The sequence below is a fragment of the Tenrec ecaudatus genome, chromosome 1 (assembly GCF_050624435.1).
Source record: "Tenrec ecaudatus isolate mTenEca1 chromosome 1, mTenEca1.hap1, whole genome shotgun sequence".
Taxonomy (NCBI): Eukaryota; Metazoa; Chordata; class Mammalia; order Afrosoricida; family Tenrecidae; genus Tenrec; species Tenrec ecaudatus.
In genome coordinates, this window is record NC_134530.1 from 143,787,997 (window position 1) to 143,814,173 (window position 26,177).

General features: G+C 41.8%; 1 protein-coding gene across 1 annotated transcript in view; it reads left to right on the forward strand.

Annotated features, from left to right (window-relative positions):
• GNAI3 (G protein subunit alpha i3) overlaps positions 1 to 26,177 on the forward strand; it is a 48,583-nt gene that overhangs the window by 9,584 nt on the left and 12,822 nt on the right. The window contains exons 2-4 of the mRNA XM_075559130.1: positions 20,069 to 20,111; positions 20,227 to 20,368; positions 24,455 to 24,612. Of these exons, the coding sequence (XP_075415245.1) occupies positions 20,069 to 20,111; positions 20,227 to 20,368; positions 24,455 to 24,612 (343 nt within the window). The remainder of the gene's footprint in view (positions 1 to 20,068; positions 20,112 to 20,226; positions 20,369 to 24,454; positions 24,613 to 26,177) is intronic.

Consider the following 26,177-nt stretch of genomic DNA (forward strand, 5'->3'; position numbering starts at 1 on the left):
ATCATAAGCCTAGGAGCAAGATAGACAATATCAAGGTTTAAAGTCATAAATTGTGCAAAGGGCAAATAAATGATTCTAGTGCTTGAAGAGGCCCCTCACGGCAGCTTTGTCTTTATTTCTGGATAATGCTTTTTCAGTGTGTAGCAAGTTAAGAGTTATCTTTAAGCTTATCTATCCAGGCTATTCTGTTACCTGCTTAGTAATCAGCTGGATCATTTCTGTAATTCAAGCCACTTGAACTGAACAACATTGTGTTAGGATCAACTGTTGAGTTGTTTTAGTTTGAGACAGCACCTGGTGTAAATGAAGTAGCCTGTTTTTCACGACTTGCTATTAAGCTGTAATAGAAATTAATGCGTCTGATGTGAACCAAGCAAGAAGAAAGACACCAAAAAGCTCAAACCTGTTTGATGCTATCATGTCCTTAGAAACAAGTTTCCTCCAAAATCCGTGCTAGGCTTGGAGGTAATTACAGGCTTAGAAAGATTATTAACTGTTTAAAATTATCCGAGCTATTGTGATCTCTTACTATTTTTTAAAAAATAAATCGACTTATTAGGGGCTTGTACAAATCTTATAATAATCCATGCATCATTTGTATCAAGCACATTTGTACGTATGTCGCGACCATCATTTTCAAAACATTTTCTATTTGAACCTTTGGTATCAGCTCCTCTTTTTAACCTCCCTGAATTATTACTATTTTTGAGTGTGGACCTCCTTTTTTGCCACCAGGTCCTTTTCAAATGGATAAGTGTTTTTAACATTTATACAAAAGTTGTTTCCATTTTTTTCAATGATATTTTCCCTCTCAAAATATTGTTACTTAACTAATAATATTTCAGTGGTTTGGTTTTTTTTTGCCTAGCAGCTCATGTAAACCTACAGTTGTTAAGAGTCAGGAACATCACACCATAATCAAAACACACACTCTAAATTTAAATTGTGCTGAATCTCATTTTCTTTTCGTGCCTGCTGGTCACACCTACTACATGGGTGATACAGGGGCCATATAATCAAATTTCCTCTCCATTAGCAAGGATTCCTGCCATCTTTTAATCTTTCAGCAATAATTGATTGTAGAAGCAGTTTATCCTGGGTCAGATTCTAAACTGCCCTTTATCCTTTTAGCTTGAAATTTGAAATCTAAATTGTTTTCCATTAAATTCTGAGAATTTACAGAAATGTTGCACAGTGTGAGGATTTCTGTTTTAATGTCTCTGGGTGGCACAAACCAGGGGTTCAAACCAATTCTTCCTGGTTCAGTCACGGCCAGAGGCAGTGAAAGCAGAGCAGAATTGAATTTGTAAACTGTAGCTATACCTTACCAATAACTGAGACAGGAAAAACTACAGGTTGCCGTCCTGTTAGAAACATAATCTCAGCCCTAGAAATAAAGGCAGTGTGCATGTTGCATAGCAACCAACTCTCTTGGTTGATGGAGTTACAAACCCTGGAGCCCTGCTCAAAGATGGAAGCTTACTGCTCCTCTGAACGTGTTAGTTTCCACAGTCTTGGCAGTAATTCAAGGTTTCTGAATCAGGCCCAGAAGGGTTCCCCTGTGCCTCATCTTAATTGCCTATTTCTAACTAAGACTTCGACCCATAATAAATAAATCCCACATAATTGGTTCATTTCAGCTTTTAAAAAATAATTTGCTTTATTTCCTCTACTACATTTTTTGTGAATTAGGGTTTACATTTCAGCTTCTTCTACTTACCATAAGCAAAGTATATCTTTCATATTTTTGTTATTGTCAGAATAAAAATAAACACATAATTATGCCCACTAATATTTGTAGTTTGTGAGCCCCCCAACTTTTTCTAGGTTGCTTAACTATTTTAAAAATACATATAATTTAAAAAAAACCTAAGCTTAGATTTATAGGAAAGTTACAAAGAGAATTCCTATATTGGTTTCATGTGGCTTCCCTTAAGGTTGATTTCTTACATTAATATTGTATGCATTATTGCCTGTTAAACTCCTTTCTTTACTTGGATTCCAGCAGTTTCCCCAGCATTTTCCTCTGAGATCCAATCCGGGATACTGTATTACACTTAGCTGAGGTTACTTTTGATTGAGTTTTATGGTTATCCAAAAGAAGGGCCATTTGTTAGCTTCTTTTATGATATGTAACTGATGGTCTCTAGTGAGAAGTAGACAAAACTTTAAAAGCTATTCAAATTGGGGAGATATAAAGTAGGCCTTGATTTATGTATGTGGAATATGATCATAGGAGTGTAGCCATTTTTGTTTGTGGGGAGTGGACATGTGTACCAGGGATATCCTTCTGTGTGAGATATAGGTCCTGAATGATAAATGCTAACTCTGCAGACAGCGGGTAATCGGAAGTAAACTCAGAGAATAGAGTTGGTTGGAAGGCTTGGTAGCATGCTTGAGCACTCACACGGATTGACCGGCATGAAGGAGCTGCAGAGACAGATTACAGGCTGGAAGAGGTCTGCAGGGGATTTGAAGAATGTGTGTTGGAAATTGTTTTAAGTGTTTTAAACTATATACTTGAAGGCTTCAAATGGTTTGTGGGGAAAGATTTTTTTTTAATGAATTCTTTGAATTTGTGTGTGTAATCTTAGCAGCTCTGCATTCTCCCCCTTGTTTCCCTCCTTTTTGCCATTCCTCCACTAATTTGTGCAGAAGTGTGTGATTTATGAGATCTAAATATGTGAAACTCAAACTTTTTGGGTTCTGATTTAACAGCATTGGTGAGAATTTATATAATAAAGGAAATTGAATGATAGGTATTGCTTATCACCTAGCAATTCAATTTACGCTGTTTTTGCTATTGGTGATTTTCAAACCTGTGGTGTTAATTTAAATTTGATTAAATTAGGTATAAGAAATTTTTTAATGTTGTCATTAGTATTTGAGGACCCAATGTAGGGAGTGGACTTCTAATATATGCCAATTTACTTTGGAGGTTGTCTCTCCTATATAAAAAGACTTACTGATATGGATTAACATGAGGTTTTTTGCATTGCACTTTTGGCCTTTTTGTTTTCTGTTACTACAAGTAAAATACAGCCGTAATGAACATATTGCTACGTACCTGACAGGGTACTTCAGATTTGATATTCTAGTTATTTCTCACAAATACATTTTTAGACAGCTAATTAGTTTTTAGTCATGTCATATGTAAATATTGTGTAGTTCAGGGTCAGTACCAAATGGCTTTCGTTGCCCTGCTTTCAAAAAAGAAAAAGGAAACCTCCTGGAGGCCAAAATGAGAAGATTTAGGCAATTAACCCTCGCCCACCTTTGTTTCTGTTCACAAAGGGGAGCAGGAGATCCTGCCTCTCCCTCTTGTCCAAGTGCCCAAAGAGAATAGCAGGTCTTTAACAACACTCCAGTTATCTTGTTAATAATCTTAAATGATAACATTTTAAGAAAGGTTATTTCTTTTTTCAAGTCAGTCATTCTCAGGTGAATTATAAATGTTAAAAATGGCTAATAAAATGTTCTCCTTTGTGGCTTAAAGGCTATAAAGTGATAGGCATATCCATGTAACTGGTGAAAGGAAGACACTGAGTAAACTGTACACACTGCTGTGTAAACTGTGGACATGTTTTACTTGTTAGAGCTTTTATTTTTTACCTTTCCCTCATTGCATGTTTACCTTTTAGAAATATGTAATGAAGTAATTGATTTGGGGAGACATAAAGATACCTAGTGCTTCACTTTTTAAGCTGGTGGGTTATAAATATTCCCTTCTATGTATATAATATTTATTCAAACAACTTAAAAATTTTAGGGCCAAAATGGTAATTTGATTCAGATTTCCTTAAAGTTAGCTTCTGTCTTTTTTTGGGGGGGTGGGCATGTAACAAAAAACTCAAGCTAGTTTTAAAAAGTTAGGAGGGTGGTTAAGAGGGATTTTGTTATGTTGGAAGGGCTGATGAGTCAAACTTGAGGAACTGAGATTGTGGCCGGGTCCTGGTTTCTGCCTTTCCCTCTGAGTCAGGCGTTGGTTCTCTTTTGAGCCTTGCTAGTGCTACCTGTTTTGGCTCTCGTCTGCCCCAACCTCCCTCCTCACTCACTTTCTCTCCTCTTTCTTTCTTCTCTCATGGCATCTTTAAGTCTTTCTGTGTATTTGTCTTGTCACCTTTGCCTCTAGTCTAAGTTCCGCTGAATTCTTTCCTCTGTGACCTTGGTGCACATCTATAAAAACAAACTCACTGCAATTGACTCGATTCTGACTCATAGTGGTCCTCTGGGACAGAGTACAACTGCCCCCTAGTCTTCTGAGACTGCAGCTCTTTAGGGGAGTAGAAAAATTCACCTTTCTCCTGCAGAGCAACTAATGGTTTTGAACTGCTGACCTTGCCATTGGCAGTCCAACACATAACCCACTCCACCACGGGAGCTCCTCGGTATGCAAGAAGCTCTGTAATGGTTGCCTACGTTTTCAGACTTTTCGTTGAGGGCAGCCTTTGGTTCGGCATCCTCAGATAAACTGGCAGTCCTGCTCATCTTTTACAGCTTGTAGATCTCTGGCCAGCCCGCGAGTTGTGCCTGTGTCAGGTGTCCACTCCTGCTCCAATCACAGAGGGCTGTGCCCCAGATTGTATTGGCAATCGCCCACTAAGGAATCAAACTAGAGATACTGAAATATATCAATTAAGTGTAATAAAAATGGGTTTCTATTATGTATGTTAATCCTTTTGGCAATTGGTGTGTGCTTTCTAGAAAACTCTGTTTTAGAGGAGCCCATTGTCTCTGTCCCAGCCACAACTCTGCCTTTCATGAGATGTAGTCATTGAGTAAAGAGTGAATGAGTACCCATGTATTTTGTGAACTGCTTTAGGTGTTAGGGTCCAGGAGTGGAAAGGACAGATTCACAGAAGTAGAGCTGTGGGTGCAAGGGACTTTGGGGATGGTTCTGGGTGTAGTGGCTTAGAAGGGAGCGAGGCCAGTGAGTGCGTCTAAGTCACTGTCAGGCACGGTTGTGGGGCGAGAGTTGAAAGCACAGCCAGGAGTGGGTGTGGAGCTGAGTAAAAAGAGAGCAGAAGAATGGAAATCTGTTTCTGTTAACTGCCCACGTGAAAACATTCCATCCATTGCAATTGGCATTTGCACAATGTGATTGGGCAAGCACTGTATCTCACAGAAACCCAACCCATTCATCTCACTGGTAGTTACTCTGTGCCTACGTGGCTCCAGATTGTGCTCTAGATTGGGGACCTTAATTTTAAAACACAAAATTTTGTGCTTTCAAGGAGAAGCTTGTGAGCTTAGAGGTAGTGGGATCCCAAGCAGGCATACCCCTAGAAAATTACACTAGTTTGATCAGGCACTAGTGTGAAATGTTTGACACCGACTGTGCTGAAGGCCCACTTTGAGCCTGGTCAGTGTGGCCCAGAGGGGAGGCACGCAGGTGTGGGAGTGCTAAAATGAGTTTCATTAGCAGTTGAATCCAAATTAAGAAAATCCACCCACAGTTTATGAGAAGCAAGAAGAGCAGGAACTGGGAAAGCATTAAAATAATTATTTTTAGCGTAGCCAGTGATGGCTAGGAATAAGATAGGGTAAGAGGGCCTGGGAAGTACAGTTTGGGAGGTAATTTTGGAAATGAGCAAGCTCTGCCTGGTGCTGAGGGGAATACGGAGGGGGAGTGACCACTGTGCAGGGGAATGAGGAAGTTTCAGAGCGCATTCAAAGATGTCAGTGTAGATGTATTAAGAGGCCTGTGGGCTGGATAAGAGAATTCTGATATTTTACCCTAAGGAAATGTGTTAATGTCGAAGAAAAATACATTTCCTACAAGACCATAAATTCCAAAATTTTATTTGTGTGTGAAGTATTACTGTTCCAATAGTTGTAGGCAAGTAGGAAACATTTGTGTGTGGGGAACACCACAATTTTTCTTTATTCCGAAATATTTCCCCATTTATAATTCTTTTACCCTGTTTATTGATTTAGCACACACTCTTTTTTATTAAAAGTATTTTGATGATCTATCATCTTACTCTGGTGTTTCACTCTGTTAGCTAATAACATAGGCATTCTTAGGTGCTAGCTAATAACATAGGCATTCTTAGGTGCTGCAATGGATTTAAAGTGATTTACTACTAGCTAAAAGGTTAGGTGTTCAAACCTACCGAGAGGTGCCTTGGAAGCCTTGCCTGCCTGCTGGTTTACATTAGAAAACTCAGTCTTGAGAACCATTTGAAGCAGCTCTGCCCTCCAATGGATTCAGCAGCAACTAACAACAAGCTGCTTCCACCATTAACTCGAGTCAATGGGAACAATAGTACGTTCTGTTAGAAATAGCATGGGCTGTGCTCCTTCGATCTTTAGATACGCATCTTCATTTTTTGTTGTTGTGCTTTTTAAAAAAGAGTAATAGTTTAACTTCAATGCTCTACACAGATAGAGGAGGCTGCTGGAGCACTTCCTAACTGTTGCTGCATTCTTTAGTTCTTTCTACTCTTTGCCCTACTTGAGCAGGAAGAACACACAGCAATTTCAAATGGTGGGGTTACTAACCATTAATTGATCTAGTTCAGGGTCAGCACATTTTTGAGACAGAAGAGCCTATCCTGCCCTTTACAACACTTTAAAAATTATTGGAGAGCCATAAATACATTTTTACGAACAAATGAAGTACCTATTATCTGAACGATGTCCTTTACATTTTGTCGATTTTATTTCAGAGCTGCATATGGCTCGAGAGCCGCAGTTAGCTATTGTGAATTGTTGGGTTGATGCCTTAATTTGATACCTATGTATGGCGGAATTAGAGGTGTACTTCGCTGCTGTTGTCAGGTGTCATCTAGTCAGTTCTGACGCATAGCAACCCTATGTACAACAGAATGAAACACTGCCAGGTCCTGCACCATCCTAAAAATTGTTCTTATGCTTGAGCCCCTTGCTGCAGCCACTGCCAATTCATCCTGACAAAGGCCTCCCTCTTTTTCGTTGCCACCCTACTGAACCAAGCATGATGTCCTTCCCCAGGGATTGGTCTCACCATGCAGGCCTCTAAAGATTTTGACTGTACTTCTTCCAAGACAGATTGATTTGTCCTTTTGGCAGTCCATGGTACTTTGTGTGTTCTTCACTAGCACCAGAATTCAAGTGCAGTGATTCTTTGGTCTTCCTTATTCAGTGCCCAGCTTTCACATGGATACGAAGCGAATGAAAATCCCGTGGCTTGGGTCAGCCCACCTCCAAGTAACATCCTTGCCTTTCAACACTTACAGAGGTCTTGTCCAGCAGATTTACCCAATACAGTGTGTCATTTGGTATCTTGGCTGCTGCTTCCATGAGCACTGATTGTGGATCCCAGCAAAATGAAATCCTTGACAACGTGAGGGTTTTCTCCATATATCATGATGTTACCTATTGGTTCTGTGTGAGGAGTCCGGTCTTTACGCTACATTGAGTTGTAATCCATACCAAAGACTCCAGTCCTTTTTCTTTCTTTATCAGCAGGTGCTTCATTTATCATTTCAGCATGCAAGAAGGCTGTGTTGTCTGCGTATCACAGATTGTTAATAGCTTTCTTCTGATCCTGATCCACATCCTTCTCATATAAGCTATTTCCTCTATTTGCACAGCACACAGATTGGATAAGTATGGTGAGAGGCCACAACCCTGACATACACACCCTGATTTTATATCCTGCAGTATCCCCTCGTTCTGTTTGCACAAGTGCTCGTGAGCACAGTGACGCGCTCTGGAATCCCTCGGCTCCCCAAGGCTATACATCGTTTGCTGTGGTCCACACGGTCAGATGTCTTTGCGTAGTCAATGAAGCACAAGTAAACATCTTTCTGGTAGCCTCTGCTTTCTGCCAAGATTTATCTGACATCAGCAGTGATATCTCTTGTTCTACATCCTCGTCTGAATCCAGCCTGAACCTCTGGCAGCTCCCTGTCAATGGACTGCTGCAGCCGTTGTGGGATAATCATCCACCCAATTTTACTTAGGTTTGATATGAATGATGCTACATAATTTGTGCGTTCTGTTGTGTCACCTTTCTTTGGAATGGGTACAAATAACGATTTCTTCCAGTCAGTTGGCCAAATAGCTGTCTTCCAAATTTTTGGCATAGAAGAGTGAGTGCTTCCAGTGCTTCATCAGGCTGTTAAGGCAGTTCAGTTGGTATTTCATCAATTCTTGAAACCTTGTTTTTGGCTAATGCTTTCAGTGCAGCTTGAACTTCTTTCAGTACCATGGGTTCTTGCTCATGCTGTCTCCTGAAATGGTTGACTAGTTTTTTTGTGTGTACAATGTCTCTGTTTTTTCTATCTTATTTCGATATTTTTTGCATCATTTAATTTTTTGACCATGGAATCTTTCATTATTGCAACTTAAGGCTTGAATTTCCTACTGTGTTCTTTCAGTTTAAGGTCGGAGGAAGGTGGGACTCTCTAGACCTGTAAATAATCACAGTTGTGGAAACTCATAGGGGGCAGTTCTCTCCTGAACCTGTAGGGTCACTTTGAATTGTCATTGCCCTGGTGGCAGGCAGAGAGGTTGGCTTATGAGTTCAATTTAAGACATACTGAGCGTATTTTTCCTTTTCGGGTTTCTAACTCTGGGTCTTAGCACATTTTCTATTACCGGTAACTTGTTTTCTTGTGCTACCCCTTTGAAATGTTCTGTTCCCGCTCTTTGACTTCACCATTTCTTCCATTTGCTTTAGCTACTACGTGATTAATAGCAAGCGTCAGAGTCTCTTCTGATAACCGCTTTGATCTTTTCTGTCATTTTAAGGGCCTTTTTGCTTTCTTCATGAATGTTTGGTGTCCTTCCACAGCTCGGGTTTTATGACATTGATGTCAGTGCAGCAAATCTGTTCTTGAGATGTTGCCACAATGCAGGTGGGATAGACTCTAGGTTGTAATTTTGGCTCTTGTGGCTTTGTTTTAATTTCCTTCAGCTTCAATCTGAACTTCTATATGAGCAATTAATGGACGCCCCACAGTAAGCCCCTGGCCTCATTGGCCTGCTTTGTTTCAACGTAGCCATTTTGGTCTCTTCAGTGTACCATTGCTTACTTCACTTCCTCCCCATGTTTCCTGTTTCCATTTCTCCTTTCCTAACCCTCTGTCCTTAGCTAAATGCTGCCCTTTTGATCTTAAATGGTTGATTATTTTAACAAAGACAGGAATTCAGGGTGACTAGAGCCATAGTATAGTCTTTAGGGTCCCACGAGTCTCTTGAACAAATAAGACTGGTTTCTTTTATGATTTTCAGTTTGGTTTCACATTTATCCAAGCCCTCTTCATGTGTTCGTTTTCAGAGTAGTTGGTCATGGTGGTTGGGTGCTGTTTTTTCTGGTTTCAGGGTTGTGAACGCTGATGTTTCTGAGGTTTGTTAGTCATTGAACTGTTTTCATGTGTCTTGATTCCCCTCACTCTTCTTTCCTCTGATGGGGAGAGACCAGTAATTGCACCCGAGGTGACTGCTTATGAGCTTTCAAGACCCTAGTCTGTACTGCTCACTATATAGTATGTTATGCCAGTTGACCTTGGTATCTCCAGAGACAACTCACTCCCCCTCAAGGTGTTTAGTTGCGGCAAAGAGCTTCTCCTTGGGAAAGGACATCCTGCTTGGTGAAGTTGCAGGGTCAGCTCAAAAGAGGAAGACCACCAAGGAGATGGGTTAGCACCGTGGCTACACCAGTGGCTTAAATACAGCAGTGGATGTGAAGGTGGTGCCGAGCCCAGCAGCATTTCATTCTGTTGTGCATAGGATTTGCTCAGTGGCACCTAACAACAACAACAGCAGCAAGCTTTTATAACTTAGTTGCCTGTACGCCTACCACATCCTTGGATGTATTTGCAGCAGAGATCAATCACATATGCAAATATCCTGTCAAACTACATTTGTGGGAATGTTCTCACTCTCCCTCCAAACATGTTTAGTCTGTGTGTCTATCTGTAGATCCACCACTATTGCAAGATTGTATCTATAGCAGTATTTGCTTCTCTTGCAAACTTCCTAGAGCTGTGTTTCTCTCATTTTCTCCTAACCTCCCTCTTCATTGTAACTTCCCTTCTCCTTCACCCAAGTTAAGGGGCCCTGAAATGGGTTAGGGAGTTTTGCGGGGGGTTGCTAATCACAAGGTCAGCTGTTGGAATTTACCAGCTGCTCCTCAGGAGAAAGATGAGGCTTTCTACTCCTGTAAAGATCTACCTTCTCAGAAACCTATAGGGACAGTTCTGTCCTTCCCTGTAGGGTTGCTATGTGCCGGTTTACTTGTTGTTTTCTGTCCACGTTAACAATTGTTTACCCTTTAGCCTGAGACTTCCATTATCGCTTTCTCTGTGTGATAACCGTCAAAAGAATATTTCTCAAACTGCTAGTTTTTTAAACAAAAGGTAAGGCTTAAATTAGAGTAATGTAAAAATACTAGCTTATCAAGCTGCAGGGGAGAAGCTGTCTGCCTAACCTAGTCATAGGAGGGGGCTTATTGGGTTGAAAAATAATAGAATTTTCCCACAAGTGTTTGAAGCCCCCTTGAATGTAGCCTTGGAAACCTGTAGAAGGGGGCGTCTGGGCCTGCTGTGGCTTAGCTATGTAAATATCTGGGAAAGGGCTCTGCTCTAATGGCAGTCTTGCACCCAGGGAAGATCCAAGAGTTCTCCATAGAAACAAGTACTTAGAAACAATCACTTAAAAGGTTAAGGAGGTGTTTCAAGTGCCACTAACACAGGTACTGGTAAAGTGGTACAAAGACCTGTGAGAAAATGACAAGAAAAAGCTGTAGATGTACAGATGGGGAGAAGTGAGAGAGGAAGTCGACAAGACTAAGATTGAAACTAGTGAAAAGGAAGAGAGTGTGTGGGGAAGAGAGCTGATGGTGCCCGGCTATCAAAAGACAGCGTCCGGGGTCTTGAAGGCTTGAAGGTAAACAAGCGGCCATCTAGCTCAGAAGCAACAAAGCCCACATGGAAGAAGCACACCAGCCTGTGCGATCACGAGTTGTCAAAGAGATCATCAAAGAACAAAAGTCATATCATTGTGAATGAAGGGGAGTACAGAGTAGGGACCCAAAGCCCATCTATAGGCAACTGGACATCCCTTTACAGAAGGGTCCTGGGGAGGAGACTAGCCGGTCAGGGTGCAGTACAGCACCGATGAAACATACAACTTTCCTCTACTTCTTTAATGCTTCCTCCCGCCCCACCCCCACTATTGTGGTACCCATTTTACCTTACAAATCCAACTAGACCAGAGGATGTATAGATAGGAACCGGAAATAGGGAATTCAGGACAGTTGAACCCCTCAGGACCAATAATGAGAGCAGCGATAACAGGAGGGTAAGGGTAAGGTGGGGGGAGTGAGGGGGAACCAATCATAATGTTCTATGTCTAACTCCTTCCCTGGGGGGTGGACAATAGAAGGGAGACGTTGGATAGTGTAAGACATGAAAAAAAATTATAAATTATCAAGGGTTCGTGGGGGAGTTGGGGCGGGGAGGGAGGGGAAAAATGAGTTGATAACTAGGGCTTAAGTAGAAAGAAAATGTTTTGAGAATGATGATGGCAACAAATGTACAAATGTGCTTGACACAATGGATGGATGGATGGATAGTGCTAAGAGTTGTAAGAGCCCCAATAAAATGATTTAAAAGGGGAGAAAAAAGGAAGAGAATTTTTGTTAGTTGGAGTAGGATGCATAAAATGACTCATGCTTGCTTATAGCTTTGCTGCAGCTTCTAGGTTTAAAGGTGTGTTTGTGTGTGAATCCAAATTCCAACAAGGGTTTTATTATTGTGAAACAGTTGCTAAATAGATACCCCATTGCTGCTGGGATTTGGAACCAACAGCAGTCAATATCCAGGGAGTTCTTTTTACAGAAACTTCTCTGCGGCCATAGCATCACAGGGGGTGGTATTGTGAATGGTGAAATCAACATTCAGAAATAATAGCTAGCTGACATTTATTGAACACTTCATGGGTATCAGATATTCTAAACATTTTCTATACATTTAACTCATTTAATCCTCTCAAAATGCATAGTGTTACTGACCCTTCTTTTCACGCCTGAGGGAAATACATTGTGCCTGAAGGCCTAAAGGTTTAAAAAAGTATTAATAGACTTAAATATTCTTGGAATGCGCTCTAGTCAAGAAGAAAGGAAAAGGGGCTAGGTGTCAGGTGACACAGTGTTTTTGAGTATCAGCCATCACTCAGCTGAGAGTATTTGCTCATTTGTAGTAATAATGACTGTATTTATATTAGTAATCCCATTCACTGACCTTAAAAATTAAAAAAACTTCCAAAGAAATTGTTGCCATTTCTTGTTTTCATACCCACAACGTAGTGCCTGTTCATGGGAAGGACTCAAAGACATAGGATATGCTGCCTACTCTCAGGAAGTTTCTTAGAAATAAAATGAAGAGCATTTTAGGTGATGATGATGATTCTCCAGACTTGTAGTCAGCAGAGTGTGTCTGTACTGGTGAATCGTTCTTCTGCTCATCGTGATGGGGGTAGTGACCTTTGCTATACTGTTTTATACTGGTCTTATTTGTCTTGGAAGGTGATTGTCTAAAAGAATTGCAATCTCCTCTGTTGAGTGCCTTACCGCCTTTATTAAGAATGAGACCATCTAACATACCTTCCTGTCATTTCCCTCCTTGTCTCCTCCCAAAGCTCTACAATTTTATCATCAAGCTGCTTAGCTCAGAAAGGGATGGGATGTCCCTAAGGATAAGGTTGCTAAGACACACTGATCCCCCTTACCTCCTGCTGAATTGGAGGTGAGCAAACGGATCTCGTAAACTTGTGATGAGATTTGAAGAAAGAGGGCACACACCAAGGTCACTGCCAGTGAGTCAATGCTGACACCTAGCCACCCTCTGGGACAAGTTAGAACTGCCCCTGTGGGTTTCTGAAACTTTATAGGAGTAGAAAGTCCCATATTTTCCCAGAGGAGTGGCTGGTGGTTTCAAACTGCCGACCTTTGGTTAGCAGCCCAAGGCATAGCCACTGTTGCAAATGTAACATAGATATTTGATAGGGGAAAACCTGAACGAAGAGCTGCTTACCACTGGAGCACTGAGGATTGAGGTAAATGAAGAATTCAAACCCAATTTTTTAAAAAGTTCATAAAATATTAGAAGAACATGGTCAATTATTAAATCAAGTCACATTTTTCTTTTATACTGCCATAAATCATATGAAAGGAAGAGGGACTTAAGAGTTGGAAGTGTGAAAAAATGGCAGTAGTAGCAGATATATTTGGTCCCAAGTTGGTGAGGATTAATTTGAGGAATGTCCCTGAGATTTTGTTACAACTTGATGTAAGGGAAGAAAAGTGACTAGGTTCCAAAGGACTCTTAGATTTCAGGCTTGGCTGTGGGTGGCACTCTTTCATGGTGAACTGTGGAAGCTGCACAGATCAAAACCTTTTGGTAAAGTGAGTCATTATTTGTATAAAATGCCCTAGAACCCCCATTGAAAATGACCTCTAGTTTTGTGGTCACTAAGAAGTATCTTCTGCTAGGAGACAGACTGGATGCTTAACAAAAGCTTGAGAGAAAATCTGTTACCTTTTCATCAGCACCTTCATAATGGAGTAGAACTTAATGAAATGGTTGGAAATTGAATCTGAGATTAATAGACTTGCTGATTATTTCATTCAAACTAATTAAGTCTGAGTGGGAGGGATGCTGTTTTCATATAAAAATAATGGTGCTCATTACTTCATTAATCTCTACTTGTCTTAGTTAATGTAGTAGCTTCTGCTGACATGGGATAATCTATGAATTCTATGTAAATATAAATATGAATTTATATGCTGTTCTCCAAAATGGAATCATTAGTCCTTTTTAAATATGCATGGGGGCGTTGACTTTCTTCTGTCAGTTTTACTAGAGACTCCTTGATTCTTAACTATTATAGTCTTATTCCTGATTATCAGCTAGACCATGGAGTCCCAAATGTACTTGGCTTATCTTCCCCTTCTCATAAACTACTCAGCACCCCATCCCCAACAATGAAGACGTTTGTACTCTAACCCATAACCCATTCTAAAGTGTAAGTATTTGCTTCTGCAGCCCTCCCCATCATTCCAGTGCCCTCTAGGGGGGTGGTATCTCCTTAGATTGGGGAACATGAAGCTAGACAATAAGAACATAGATAAAATAATATATAAATATTTAATGGTTTTGCTTTGTGGAATTGAAAAAATATTTTGTAAAGGATCATGCTGATTATACTGATTAAATATTAGTCATTCATATCCTAACAGTAACTAATGCATATCAGGCCAAGTTCTAGGTCCTAGGAAGATAAGAATGAGCAAGTCTTCGTGGAGTTTATATTTTAGTAGCGAAGATAAGATGTGAACAAATCTGTAAGGTCAAAAAGTGCTAAGTGGTATCAAAACTAGCAGTAAGGGGAAAGTGATGGGCTGGGATTATTTAGGTAGATTAGTCATGGAGGGTTTCTCTGGGGGAAGCAGAGGTCTGAGGAAAGAAGAAACTCTTGCAAGAATTATTTCAGGCAGTAGGAGCAGTAATTTCAAAAGCGTTGATAGGCTCTAACTCAGTGAGAATCAGTTTGGTAAATTGGAGAAAAAGCAATTGAGGAGTAGCAGATGAAAAGAGGGAGGCGTTGCTCAGAGCAGCCAATGCACAGAGAGGATCCTAGGGCAGCCCCACTATGAGACACCATCTCCCTCACTGACCCATAGCCCTACAGGGGACAGCACTGGAGACACAGTGGGGGAATTGCGCCCAGTCGAACCCCACCACACTGAGGCGTGCAACAAAACAGCAAGGGCTGCAGAGCAAGGAAGTCCGGAGGGAGTACTAAAAATGTACTTTGGGGCCAGGATGTGGCACCTCACCAGACTTAACTGGAAAACCCTCCTAAAGGTCAACAAACAGACCTGAAACTATTTTCTCTCTCTCTCTCTCTCTCTCTCTCTCTCTCTCTCTCTCTCTCTCTCTCCCCCCCCCCCTCCCCCCTTCCTTTCTTTCTGGTTTGTTGTTATTGTTTTGTTTTCTTTTGTTGCTTTGTTTTGCTCAGTCTTGTTTTTGTGCATATTATCTCTGCAGGTCTATCTGGATAAGATATGCTGGATAAACGATCTGTAGGAGAAAACAGCGGGACTGACAGTCTGGGAAGACATGGGAGCGGGGGAGGTAGGGGAAAAGGGAGTGGTGTTAACAAACCCAGGGATAAGGGAACAGCAAGTGATCCAAAATTGGTGGCGAGGAGGGTGTAAGAGGCCGAGAGGAATTACTGAAACCTAAATGAAGACTGAGCATGATAGTGGGACAAGAGGAAAGTAAAAGGAAATAGAGGAAAGAACTAGGAGGCAAAGGGCATTTATAGAGGTCTAAATACAGGCACGTGCATATGTAAATATGTTAAATATGACGGGGAAATAGATCTATGTGCAAATATTTACAGGTTTAGTATTAAGGTAGGAGATGGACATTGGGCCTCTACTCAAGTACTCCCTCAATGCAAGAACACTTTGTTCTATTATACTGGCATTCCATGATGCTCCCCTTCCCGACATGATTGCTGAAGACAAATGGGTGCATAAGCAAATGTGGCGAAGAAAGCTGATAGTGCTTGGCTAGACAAAGATATAGCGTCTGGGTCTTAAAGGCTTGAAGATAAACAAGTGGCCATCTAGCTCAGAAGCAACAAAGCCCACATGGAAGAAGCACACCAGCCTGTGTGATCACGAGTTGTCAAAGGGACCAGGTATCAGGCATCAAAGAACAAAAAATCCTATCATTGTAAATAAGGGGGAGTGAAGATTGGGGACCCAAAGCCCATCTGTAGGCAACTGGACATCCCGTTTACAGAAGGGTCTCTAGGAGGAGACAAGCCAGTCAGGGTGCCGTGTAGCCAGGTTGAAACATACAACTTTACTGTAATGCTTCCTCTCCCCCACTATCATGATCCCAATTCTGCCTTACAAATCTGGCTAGACCAGAGGATGCACGCTGGTACAGATCAGAGCTGGAAGCACAGGGAATCCAGGACAGACGAACCTGTCAGGACCAGTTGTGAGAATGGCAATCATAGGAGGGTAGAGGGAAGGTGGGGTAGAAAGGGGAAACCAATAAGGATCTACATATAACCCCCTCCCTGGAGGACAGAGAACAGAAATGTGGGTGAAGGGAGACGTTGGACAGTGTAAGACATGACAAAATAATTTATAAATTATCGGGTTTGTGAGGGAGGAGGGGGCGGGGAGGGAGGGGGAAAATGAGCTGATAACGACTCAATTAGAAAGCAAATGTTTTGAGACTGATGATGGCAACAAATGTACAAATGTGCTTGACAATGGATGCATGTATGGATTGTGATAAGAGTTGTAAGAGCCCCTAATAACGTGATTTTAAAAAGAAAAGAGGGAGGCAGGTACCAGAGCGTATTGGACTTCATTGACCTTGGGTTTAATTTTAAGCTTATTGGAAGTCTTTTAGACAGAGTTGTGACATAATCTGATTACATTTTACAGAGTTTAATCCAGCAGCTAAGCAGGAAACTGACTGGGGTTGAGCAAGATCTGAGCATTGTACCATTTATGGAAGTTTTGGGTGATCCAGCCCTGTGGGTACAGTATAGTCACCACAATCCACTATAGTTTAAGAACAAACTGATCGAACTTCGTTCATTTTAAACTTTGTATTGTGTGTGAACTAGGTGAAGGCTTGCATGGCTCTACATTCAGCAGTGCATGTACGTTCTTGGCAATCTACTCAGTGTGCCGTACATCTACTTCTGCCCTGTCTTCTGTTTGTTCTTCCTTTCTTGACCCTTTGAACTTTGTTCTTTGACAAATGCTGCCCTTGATCCTAAATGGTTCATTTCTAGACCTAATGGGTAAGGGCCATTGTCTCAGGGTGTTCCACCAATGTCTCCAACCAGTAAGCTCAGTCTCACTTAGGATTCTGAGTTCTGTTCCACATTCTACTCCCACTGGATTCAGGACGAACTCATTGACCCAAAAGATGGAGTAAGAACTGCCCTCCTGGGTTTCTGAGACTGTAAATCTTTACAGAAGTAGAAAGCCTCATCTTTCTCCCCAGGAGTGGCTGGTGGTTTCAAACTGCTGACTTTGAAGTGAGCAACCCGTGTGTAACCAGTACTCTACCAGGGCTTAATTTAAGCAAGACGTAGTTCTCGAGTGATCCTTCTTAGAGCAGTTGGTAGTGGTGGGTAGCTGGGCACCATCTGGTTCTTCTAGGTGCTGAGCAACCCGTGTGTAACCAGTACTCTACCAGGGCTTAATTTAAGCAAGACGTAGTTCTCGAGTGATCCTTCTTAGAGCAGTTGGTAGTGGTGGGTAGCTGGGCACCATCTGGTTCTTCTAGGTGCTGGCGTGTGGAAACTGATGATGGCATGGCTCGTTAGTCTTTTGGACTAGTTTCCCTGTCTTTCCTCACTCTTCTTTCTTCTGGACCAATAGTTAACTCACACTGAGCTTTTAAGAAACTATTAGCACTTCTGAGGAGTTCTGGTGGCATAGTGATTACTTTCTGAACTGCAATCCACAAGGTCAGCAGTTCAAAACCACAAGCCACTCCTAGGGAGAAAATCAAAGCTTTCTCCTCCTATAAAGATTTACAGTCTCGAAACTCAAAGGGGCAGTTCAAACCTGTCTTTTTGGGTTGCTGTGAGTCAGCATCTACTTGATGGCAGTGGGTTGAGTGAGCATTAGAACTGCTATCTATATGTTTTACCTACCTTAAAGTTTTTTAAAGCTTTATTAATGTTTAATATGTAGATTGGCATTGGTGTGCCCCATCGGATCTGTATGTTATCACATGTCACCATCATTGGCCCAACCAACTGGGTGAATACAAAGATGAAGGGGCTAAGGGAAGAGAAGAGTTTGTTTTGGGGTGAGGGTAGAGAGCCAATCATTTAAATTTTGGCATATTAAGTTTTTGAGTTGCATTCCAGTAAGCTGATGAGAATGATGAAATTAGTGGTTTACATGTATGAGCTTGAAGACGAGGTTAGAAGGGAGGGAGGACAGGGCTTTAAATTTAGAAGCCGTTAGCATTGAGGCCAGATACACCACTTTGAGCCAGATTGTGCCAGTACCTATTCAGATGTGCCATTTACAGCGTGTGTGTGTGTGTGTGTGTGTGTGTGTGTGTGTGTGTTGGGGTGGGGTGGAGGGGGGCTTAACAGCTCTCTGCTGTGGTTACTCTCTCTGTAAAAGGGGTAGAGCAATACCTACCTCACAGGAATATGGTGAGGATTAAGTAATTTAACACAATTACAGTACTTGGAATATTGTCTAGTACAAACTAAGAACACATTAGGTGTTAACTATTCTTAGCAGTTGATGAATAATGTTTAAAACTATGAGATTAGATAAGATAGGCAGAGTATGGAGAAAAGAACTCTGGAGCAATACAGCCTTTAGAATTAAAAAATAGGACAAGGAGACTGAGAAGGAATGAGATCAAACAGGTTGGGTGTGATGGCGTGAAAATATATTTTAAGTCATTAACTTGGACAAATTGACTCAGTAGGTTTATTGAGATATAGAAGTTGTTGGAGACCCTGAGAAGTAGTCAGTGGAGTAAAATGAAAGACCGAATTGGGGGTAAGAGAGATTCTCAGTACAGACTCACTCGATTCCACACCACTCATTTGAGGCTTCTTGCTATAAAAGTGAACAGAGAGAAATGAAGTGGTAGCTGGAGGAAAATACGTGCTCTCGAGAGAAGTTAAGGGTAGGCCTGTGTTAATTCAACACATGTTTCTATGGTGATGAGAATGAACCCATGGGAAGAGAAAAGGGGGTGGCGTTCGAGTGTCGTGGGGTGATTGTAGCAGCCAGCATCCTGAAAAGGTAAGATGAAGGGGAAATGTGCGCACATGGAGAGGTTAATCTTAGACATTGGCAGAGAGAGTTCGTTCCTTCTGAAAGCAGAGAGTAATTAATTTAGATGAAGATAGATTGGTAGATTTGGTTATGGGAAAAGAAGATGTTCGTGTGTTTTATGCTGATTGTTTTAGTTTTGTCTTTAAAAGAAAGACAATTGTTGAGTGAGACTCAGGAGTGGGGAAAGCTTTGTAAAGTTAAGAGAGAGAGAGAAGGTGGCTGAACTGGGCATCCTGGGAGGTAAAAGAATGAATTTATCTAGGGAAGTACACTTAGATAATCACAGAGTTTAGAGGGTCCTGTTGACTTTGGTGGTCATTAGTTTAAAGGGATTTTAGTTAAAGGCAAAAATTGTGCTGGGGAGGGGTGGAGGTACCCCATGTAAACTGGGGGGAGCGACTGCATGCACTGCTTTTATTTGGAACCTCTTTAGTCTAATAGCAGGGATTTATAGAGGGCATAATAAAAAATGCATCAGCCCAAACAGTCTCATGTCTGCTGATGTTCTTTGTGTGTGTCTTGTAGAAGATGAGTGCCCAGAGATGGTTATGCGATCATCTTTCTTTGAGTTGACCTGTCTTACACCAAAGGAGCCCTGGTGGTGAAGTGGTTTAGGTGTTGGGCTGCTAACCACTTAAGGTTAGCAGTTTGAAACCTCCAGCCACTCCTTGAGGAAAAAAATGAGGGTTTCTACTTCCATAAAGAGTAGGCTCAGAAATCTGTGGGGACAGTTGTACCTGGTTCTGTAGCATCACTATGAATTGCAATCGACGTGGTAGCAGGGAGTTTGGATCATACACAAGTATTGACAAGCAGGGTCTGGGACACTGCTAGTGAACGAAGACCTGGTCGTCCAGTGGTGAAATGCTCAGCTGTTAATAAAAAAAATATCAGTGGTTCAAACCCACCAGACATTCTGTAGGTGAAAAATAGGTCAGGCTGCTTCTGTAAGACTTTTAACCTAAGAAACTTTGTGGGGCAGTTGTCCTCCGTCCCACGTACAGATTTGCTATGGGTTGGTTTGATGGAAAGAGGGTGAAATGCTCGATTGGAGAAGCTCCTAATTTTTGCTGATAGACATGAAAGCTTCACCAATAATTTCCTTGGGATATGTGGTTCCCATTAATCTAGGCTCACTGCTCGTGTTAGTTTCATAGACCTGTGTTTAATAACAGATAAATTCAAAGTGGTTTTTTTTTTCCTCTCCCCTTTCAGGTGCTGGAGAATCTGGTAAAAGCACCATTGTGAAACAGATGAAGTAAGTCAGAACCTGGCCTTTTGTAAGGCTCGATTGCCTCAAAAGCATGAAAAGTCTGTTGCATCTTTTCATTTTAGGTTCATGGTAATGACTTGTGGTTTTCCTCTCTTTAAAGAATCATTCATGAGGATGGCTATTCCGAGGAGGAATGTAAGCAGTATAAAGTCGTTGTCTACAGCAATACCATACAGTCCATCATTGCAATTATAAGAGCCATGGGACGGCTAAAGATTGACTTTGGGGAAGCTGCCAGAGCAGTAAGTCTTTCTCATTTCCTTTTTGCTTGATCTTACTCAGTAGATGCCGTTACAGGAGAGGCAAACTTTACTTCGTGTTTTAGGGAAATGAATTTTAGCAACAAGATGTAACAAAGTGCTGTATAATCACTTGAAAAGTATTATCAATATGTGTTTGGGGATATTAGGTTTCCATCACATCTGCTTAAGCAGTGGGGTTTGTAGCTCTGTAGGAAGTGTCTATGTGTTAGTCTGAGTTGACTAGAGAAACAAATTCATAGACACTCATTTGTGTATATGGAAGAGCTTTATATAGACGAGCAGTTGAGTATTGAGAAAACATCCCAGCCCAGATCAAGTTCATAAGTCCTATATTGGCCCTTATGTCCAGTGCCAATCTATAAATTCCTCTTTAGACTCATAAAACACATGCAATCATGCCGAATGTAGAAAGATCACAGGTGGAAAGGCTTAAGGACCCAGTGGCAGTGGAAGCATTTCAGTGCTGACAGGGTTCTGCATGTGGTCTCTTCAGCTCCAGGGCTCTCATGTAGCTTCATGTTTCTTCTCAACAGGAATGTCTCCCAGGGAGTGTGCTTGTGTCCCCCTTCCAGTGAGCTGTTTATTGCCTCAGTGCCTCCAGATGAGGTCATCACGCTGCGACCTGATTGACAGGCTAAACTCCACCCCTTCACTCGTAATAGTCCCCAATTGACAACAGATTATTTATCATATATACTCGTTTATAAGCCAAGTTTTTCAGTACATTTTTGTAATGCAGTTTTTGTGGTAAAATTAGGTGCCTCTGCGGATAGTGGGGTCGGCTTATATTCGAGTATATACGGTAACTATCACAATCTAGTAACTATTTTATTCATTGCTTCTTTCACAGCACTATTGGTTTTTATAGTACTTCATTAATGGCCATTGAAATCATAGGAAGGAAGGTTACCGTAATGTGCTGTTTTTGAGGTGTAGCAATTAAAGGCAAAGCATGATCTCCCAGAAGAAACTTGGTGAGGACATGACTGTGAAGTCTTTAAGTTGTTTTTTTCCCCATTTATCATGATTTTTTTATTGGTACAATTGTAAAGATTTTTGTTTTCTTTTTTTTTAATTACAGATTTCATTTTATTTATTTTTTTAAACTTTTTTTCTTTTATTTTTTTAACAATTTATTGGGGCTCATACAATTCTTATCACAGTTCATACATATACATACATCAATTGTATAAAGCACATCTGTACAGTCTTTGCCCTAATCATTTTTTCTCCTCTTTTTTTACATTTTATTAGGGACTCATACAACTCTTATCACAATCCATACATACACATGCATCAATTGTATAAAGCACATCCGCACATTCCCTGCCCCAATCATTCTCAAGGCATTTGCTCTCCACTTAAGCCCCTTGCATCAGGTCCTCTTTTTTTTTTTCCCTTCCCTCCCCATTCCCCCTTCCCTCATGTGCCCTTGGTAATTTATACATCGTTATTTTGTCATATCTTGCCCTATCCGGAGTCTCCCTTCTCCCCTTCTCTGCTGTCCCTCTCCCAGGGAAGAGGTCACATGTGGATCCTTGTAATCAGTTCCCGTCTTTAAGTTTTATAGTTATTTTTCAGGTATTCAAGAAATGCATATCCTTATACTACATTGAACCAAAGGCTATAGGACTGTATGTCAGATAGTCAAAAATACTTGTGTGGATAAATTTTAATACATGGACCCTGCAGGAGAGGGGACCCAAATGAAGCCAGGGGTGGGATCTTTCTATCACCAGCTGACTGAGTTTATCACCTAGGACTAGGGAGTCCTCGGCATCTTCTAAATGCAAGGTTCAGCCTGTCACTGGGTGCTGTGTAAGAATAACAAACATTGACTTGGAGAGGCTGCCTGGGAGGGCACAATCTCCGTCCTCTGTGACGCAGCAGAGGCACTCCTCAGCCAGCACCAGCTCAGCCTGTCCGTCCAGTGCAGTCTTCATTAACGAAGTAGGGATGTGGTTGGGGGGAAACTATTACAAGCGTGGTCCTAGTTGGATACATTAGTCTATGAAGTGTCTTAGAAATGGCATACGGAAAGGAAGTTGTGTTAGAGGTGAAAGGAAGATTGCTGAGAAGGGATGAGGAAAATGGATGCCGCACGTAGTTTCATATAAAAACCCGTTGTTCTTGAGTCTGTTGGACTCACAATGGCCCCCCTGCATGGAGTTGATGTGCCCGAAGGGTTTCAGAGGCTGGGAGTCTTTCTGGAAGCTGTCACCTCTGCTCCTGAGGGTTCTAGCTGCCACCCTGAGGCTTAGCAGCCGAGTGTTTGAACCAGCAGGCTCCTTTAAAAGGTGCCCTAGCACATAATGACAGATTCGTTTTTCTAAGCTGCTGAGCAGGAAAACATTTTAGCTGAAGTAAAAGGCAGCACTGCTTTTTCTTGTTTCTTTTAGCTCACTCTGTCACATCCTGCTTTTCTTCCCCTCCTACCAGCTTTTTCCTGTGTTACTACTTCTCCACCCCCTCTCGCTCCGCTTTATCACCTAATGTCACCTGTCTGCTGTGTTTGCTGTATTGGCTCACTAATCAGTGGGCTAATGCACATATATTCTCCTCCCTGGGTTGGCTTTCTCTGTCTTGTTTATTCTTTTCTCAGAGTTTCCCTCTCCCCAGTCTGTCTGTGCTTCTCTTGTTCTTTTGCTTTGCTCAGTCAGCTGTCATTCGTCTTTGGGCCCTAATACTCCTGTGCTGCCAGATGCCATTTTCCCACTCCGGGTTTCCCAGTCACCTAGCTTGACAGCATCTTACATCCAAATGTTTCATTTCTTCTCATCTGGAAGGAGTTAGGTGCATATCTCATCTATAATCCTCCTAGTTTTTTATGTTTGGACAGAGAGTGAATGGGTAAACCAGATCCAGATGTGGGGTAGGGTACTTCAGCTATACCCCAAGGGCAGAGGTTTGAAGTTCCTTTTCAAGAAGGGTCTCTGTAGACGTATTGAGAGTTTACTGCGGAGAAGCCAGAGCTAGTCAAAGACAGTAAGTGGTAAGAGAAAAAGATGTTTTCTCCTGAAAGAATTGTTTACATTCAGAACAGCAAACATCCAGAGTGGCAACCACTCTATTTTGAGGTTTCTAAAATAAGAATTACAGATTTTTTTTGTAACAAGCTACGTTTATTAAGGTTGTTTGAATACTTGCCATAATCACAGTCCAGTTTTCAGAACCAAGGACTTTTTGTTGAGTGTTTCTTTATTCAAAATTGTTATCTCTGAAAAGAGATGAGGAATACAGATCTTGGTAAGATTTTTTTAGAGCGTTGAACCTCAAGTGTTTCTAGGAAGAATGTTGGGCAGGTTCTTAAGGTAAAGAGCAAAAGAAGGATCAGAGTTATTTGGAAATCTCCGGGGCCAGATTAGATTGGAGGGAAGAAATCCTTTCATGAGACCTGAGTTCCTGGTTTGACCACTTCTCTTTGTTTCCTTCTCTCCCCACTGCCCCCAGCCCTTTCCTTACGGAGTTGTCATAATTCCTGTGGGGAAATTTAAGGGCTACTTCAGTTTTTCCCTTAAGGGACTTGTCCCCCTCCCCAGGCTTTTCCTTAAACACCTCCATCTCTTCCTTTTCTGCCGTCTGAGCCGACTGAGCAGCCTTACCTTAAGCTTGATTAATGTTTTACTCTCTGATGTGTTTAGACTTTGCCTCTCTTATTTGTTAGTATCCTTGTTGCTATTTTTAGTGTAAGTTTCCCTAACAGACAGGAATTTATTACATAGGCCTGTCTCCCAGCTCGTTTGTTTGTTTGTTTCTGTTGACAGCAGAGTAAGCAGGGTGGAGCGCTCTTTGAGCCAGTCAGAGTGCTCGTCACAGGGGATGGTAGCATACTGTGGTGTTCCAGAAGCATCCTTCAACTCTGCTCTCTATATAATCCCATCTCAGGTGGAGTGTGGTGGAGGGAAGACTTCATTGTAAAGTCTCTTAGCTGCCCTTTCTGGAAAAGATGTCTTTAATACTTGAGAAATATATATATAACAACTTTATAACATTTATAACATGTAATGAATGGGCCATCACCTCTTGTAGAAATAGTTACCTCTCCTTCTTCACTGCTTCCTCCAGGACGATGCCCGGCAGTTATTTGTCTTAGCTGGCAGTGCTGAAGAAGGAGTCATGACTCCTGAACTAGCAGGCGTAATTAAGCGGTTGTGGCATGACGGAGGGGTGCAAGCCTGCTTCAGCAGATCCAGAGAATACCAGCTCAATGATTCCTCTTCATAGTAAGTCCTACACCGTCTCCACAGTCGTTACGTTTGAACTCACGTTGCAGCCACTGTGTCAGTCCATCTCATTGAGGAGTTTTCTCTTTACTGTTGAGCATGATGTCCTTCTCAAAACCAGACTACTGCCATTGAGTCCATACCAACTCCTGTTGTTAGCTCTAGCCGCAGTGTAGGATGACCCCTGTCTCGCCTTTCTCCTGAGTTGCCGCTGGTGGCTTCAAACTGCTGACCAATGAGTAACCACTCTGCCACCAGGCTTCCAGGATGTCCTTTAAAATATTTTAATTAACACACACACACTATAGGTTCCATTATAGATTGTCTCAGTTTAGGGTTAGGGTCTTCGTATGTCTTGGAGGGAAAATCAATTTCTTTTGGAATGGGAATGGGAAGCTTGGCATTGTGATCGTCCCCCCTGTTGTGCTTACAGTGAGCAAGTAAAGGAAGAGAGCAATCTGTTGCAGTTGGGTCCTGGACCTCGCCCAGTTCAGTGAATTCCCTCTGCGTGAGCGCTTGGCAGAGAGAGCCGGCTGAGAGGAAATCTGAATTCCCATACCCATTTTCATGCACTCAGCTCCTTGTTGCTTGGCAGTACCAGGGATTCCTCTGGCACTGCTAGTCACTGCTTCAAGGAACGCTGGTGGTGCCATAGGCTATGCAGTGAACTGCTAATCACACGGTCAGCAATTCATACTCGGCAGCTGCTCTGCAGAAGAAAGAGCTGCTCTCATAAAGAGGTAAAGTCTTGGAAATCCAAAATAACAGTTTTACGCTGTCCTATAGTGTCACAGTGAGGGAGTCTGTCTGTTTGGGGTTTGACTCACCACTGCTAACGCCTTTGCCAGATCCCAGCAATAGGCTTTATGTAGGAAGAAAAGGATGAACATTGCAGAACATTTTAAAGTTAATATTCTTAGCAAGCATTTTACATGTTGTTTTGCCGCTTTTGCACATATTTTAACGCGCACATTGGATGCAATGGTATCCTCTTGTTAACCGATACGCATCTCTATACCGAATGAACTCCAAAAACCAAACTCCCTGTCATCGAGTCCATCCCGACCAAGGACAGAGTAGCACTCTCCATGTGCGTTTCCCAGGCTGGAAGTGTACAAGAGCAGACCGCTTCATCTTTGTCCCTCTGTCGGCTGCTGGCGGGTTTGAACTGCTGATCTTAGCGTTAGCAGAGCAGAGCATATCCTGGCCGGATGAAAGCACTGTTCACCATCACCTCCGCTCCTTCAGAGTACCGCTTTCCTTGTCCTCACTCTAGCTCACAATCAAGTTTAACTTGACTGATCCCTCCATGGTGGCTCTTGGTTTTATGATCGTCATTAATGATTAACTTAAATGGTGCCACCTGCTTCTCCTTTTTCTAATGAAAACTTCTTTAGGCACCTGGTGCTAGTGAAGAAGGTAGTTTTGAAGCCAATCTTTTAATTCACCGAACAAATTAAAATTTTTTGAGGAAATTTAGGGGGTTTGTTTTGTTTAACACTTAGATGAAAAAACCACGCTCTTCTGCTTCCTGATTGAAAACAGGAAATACTCATTTTTATTGA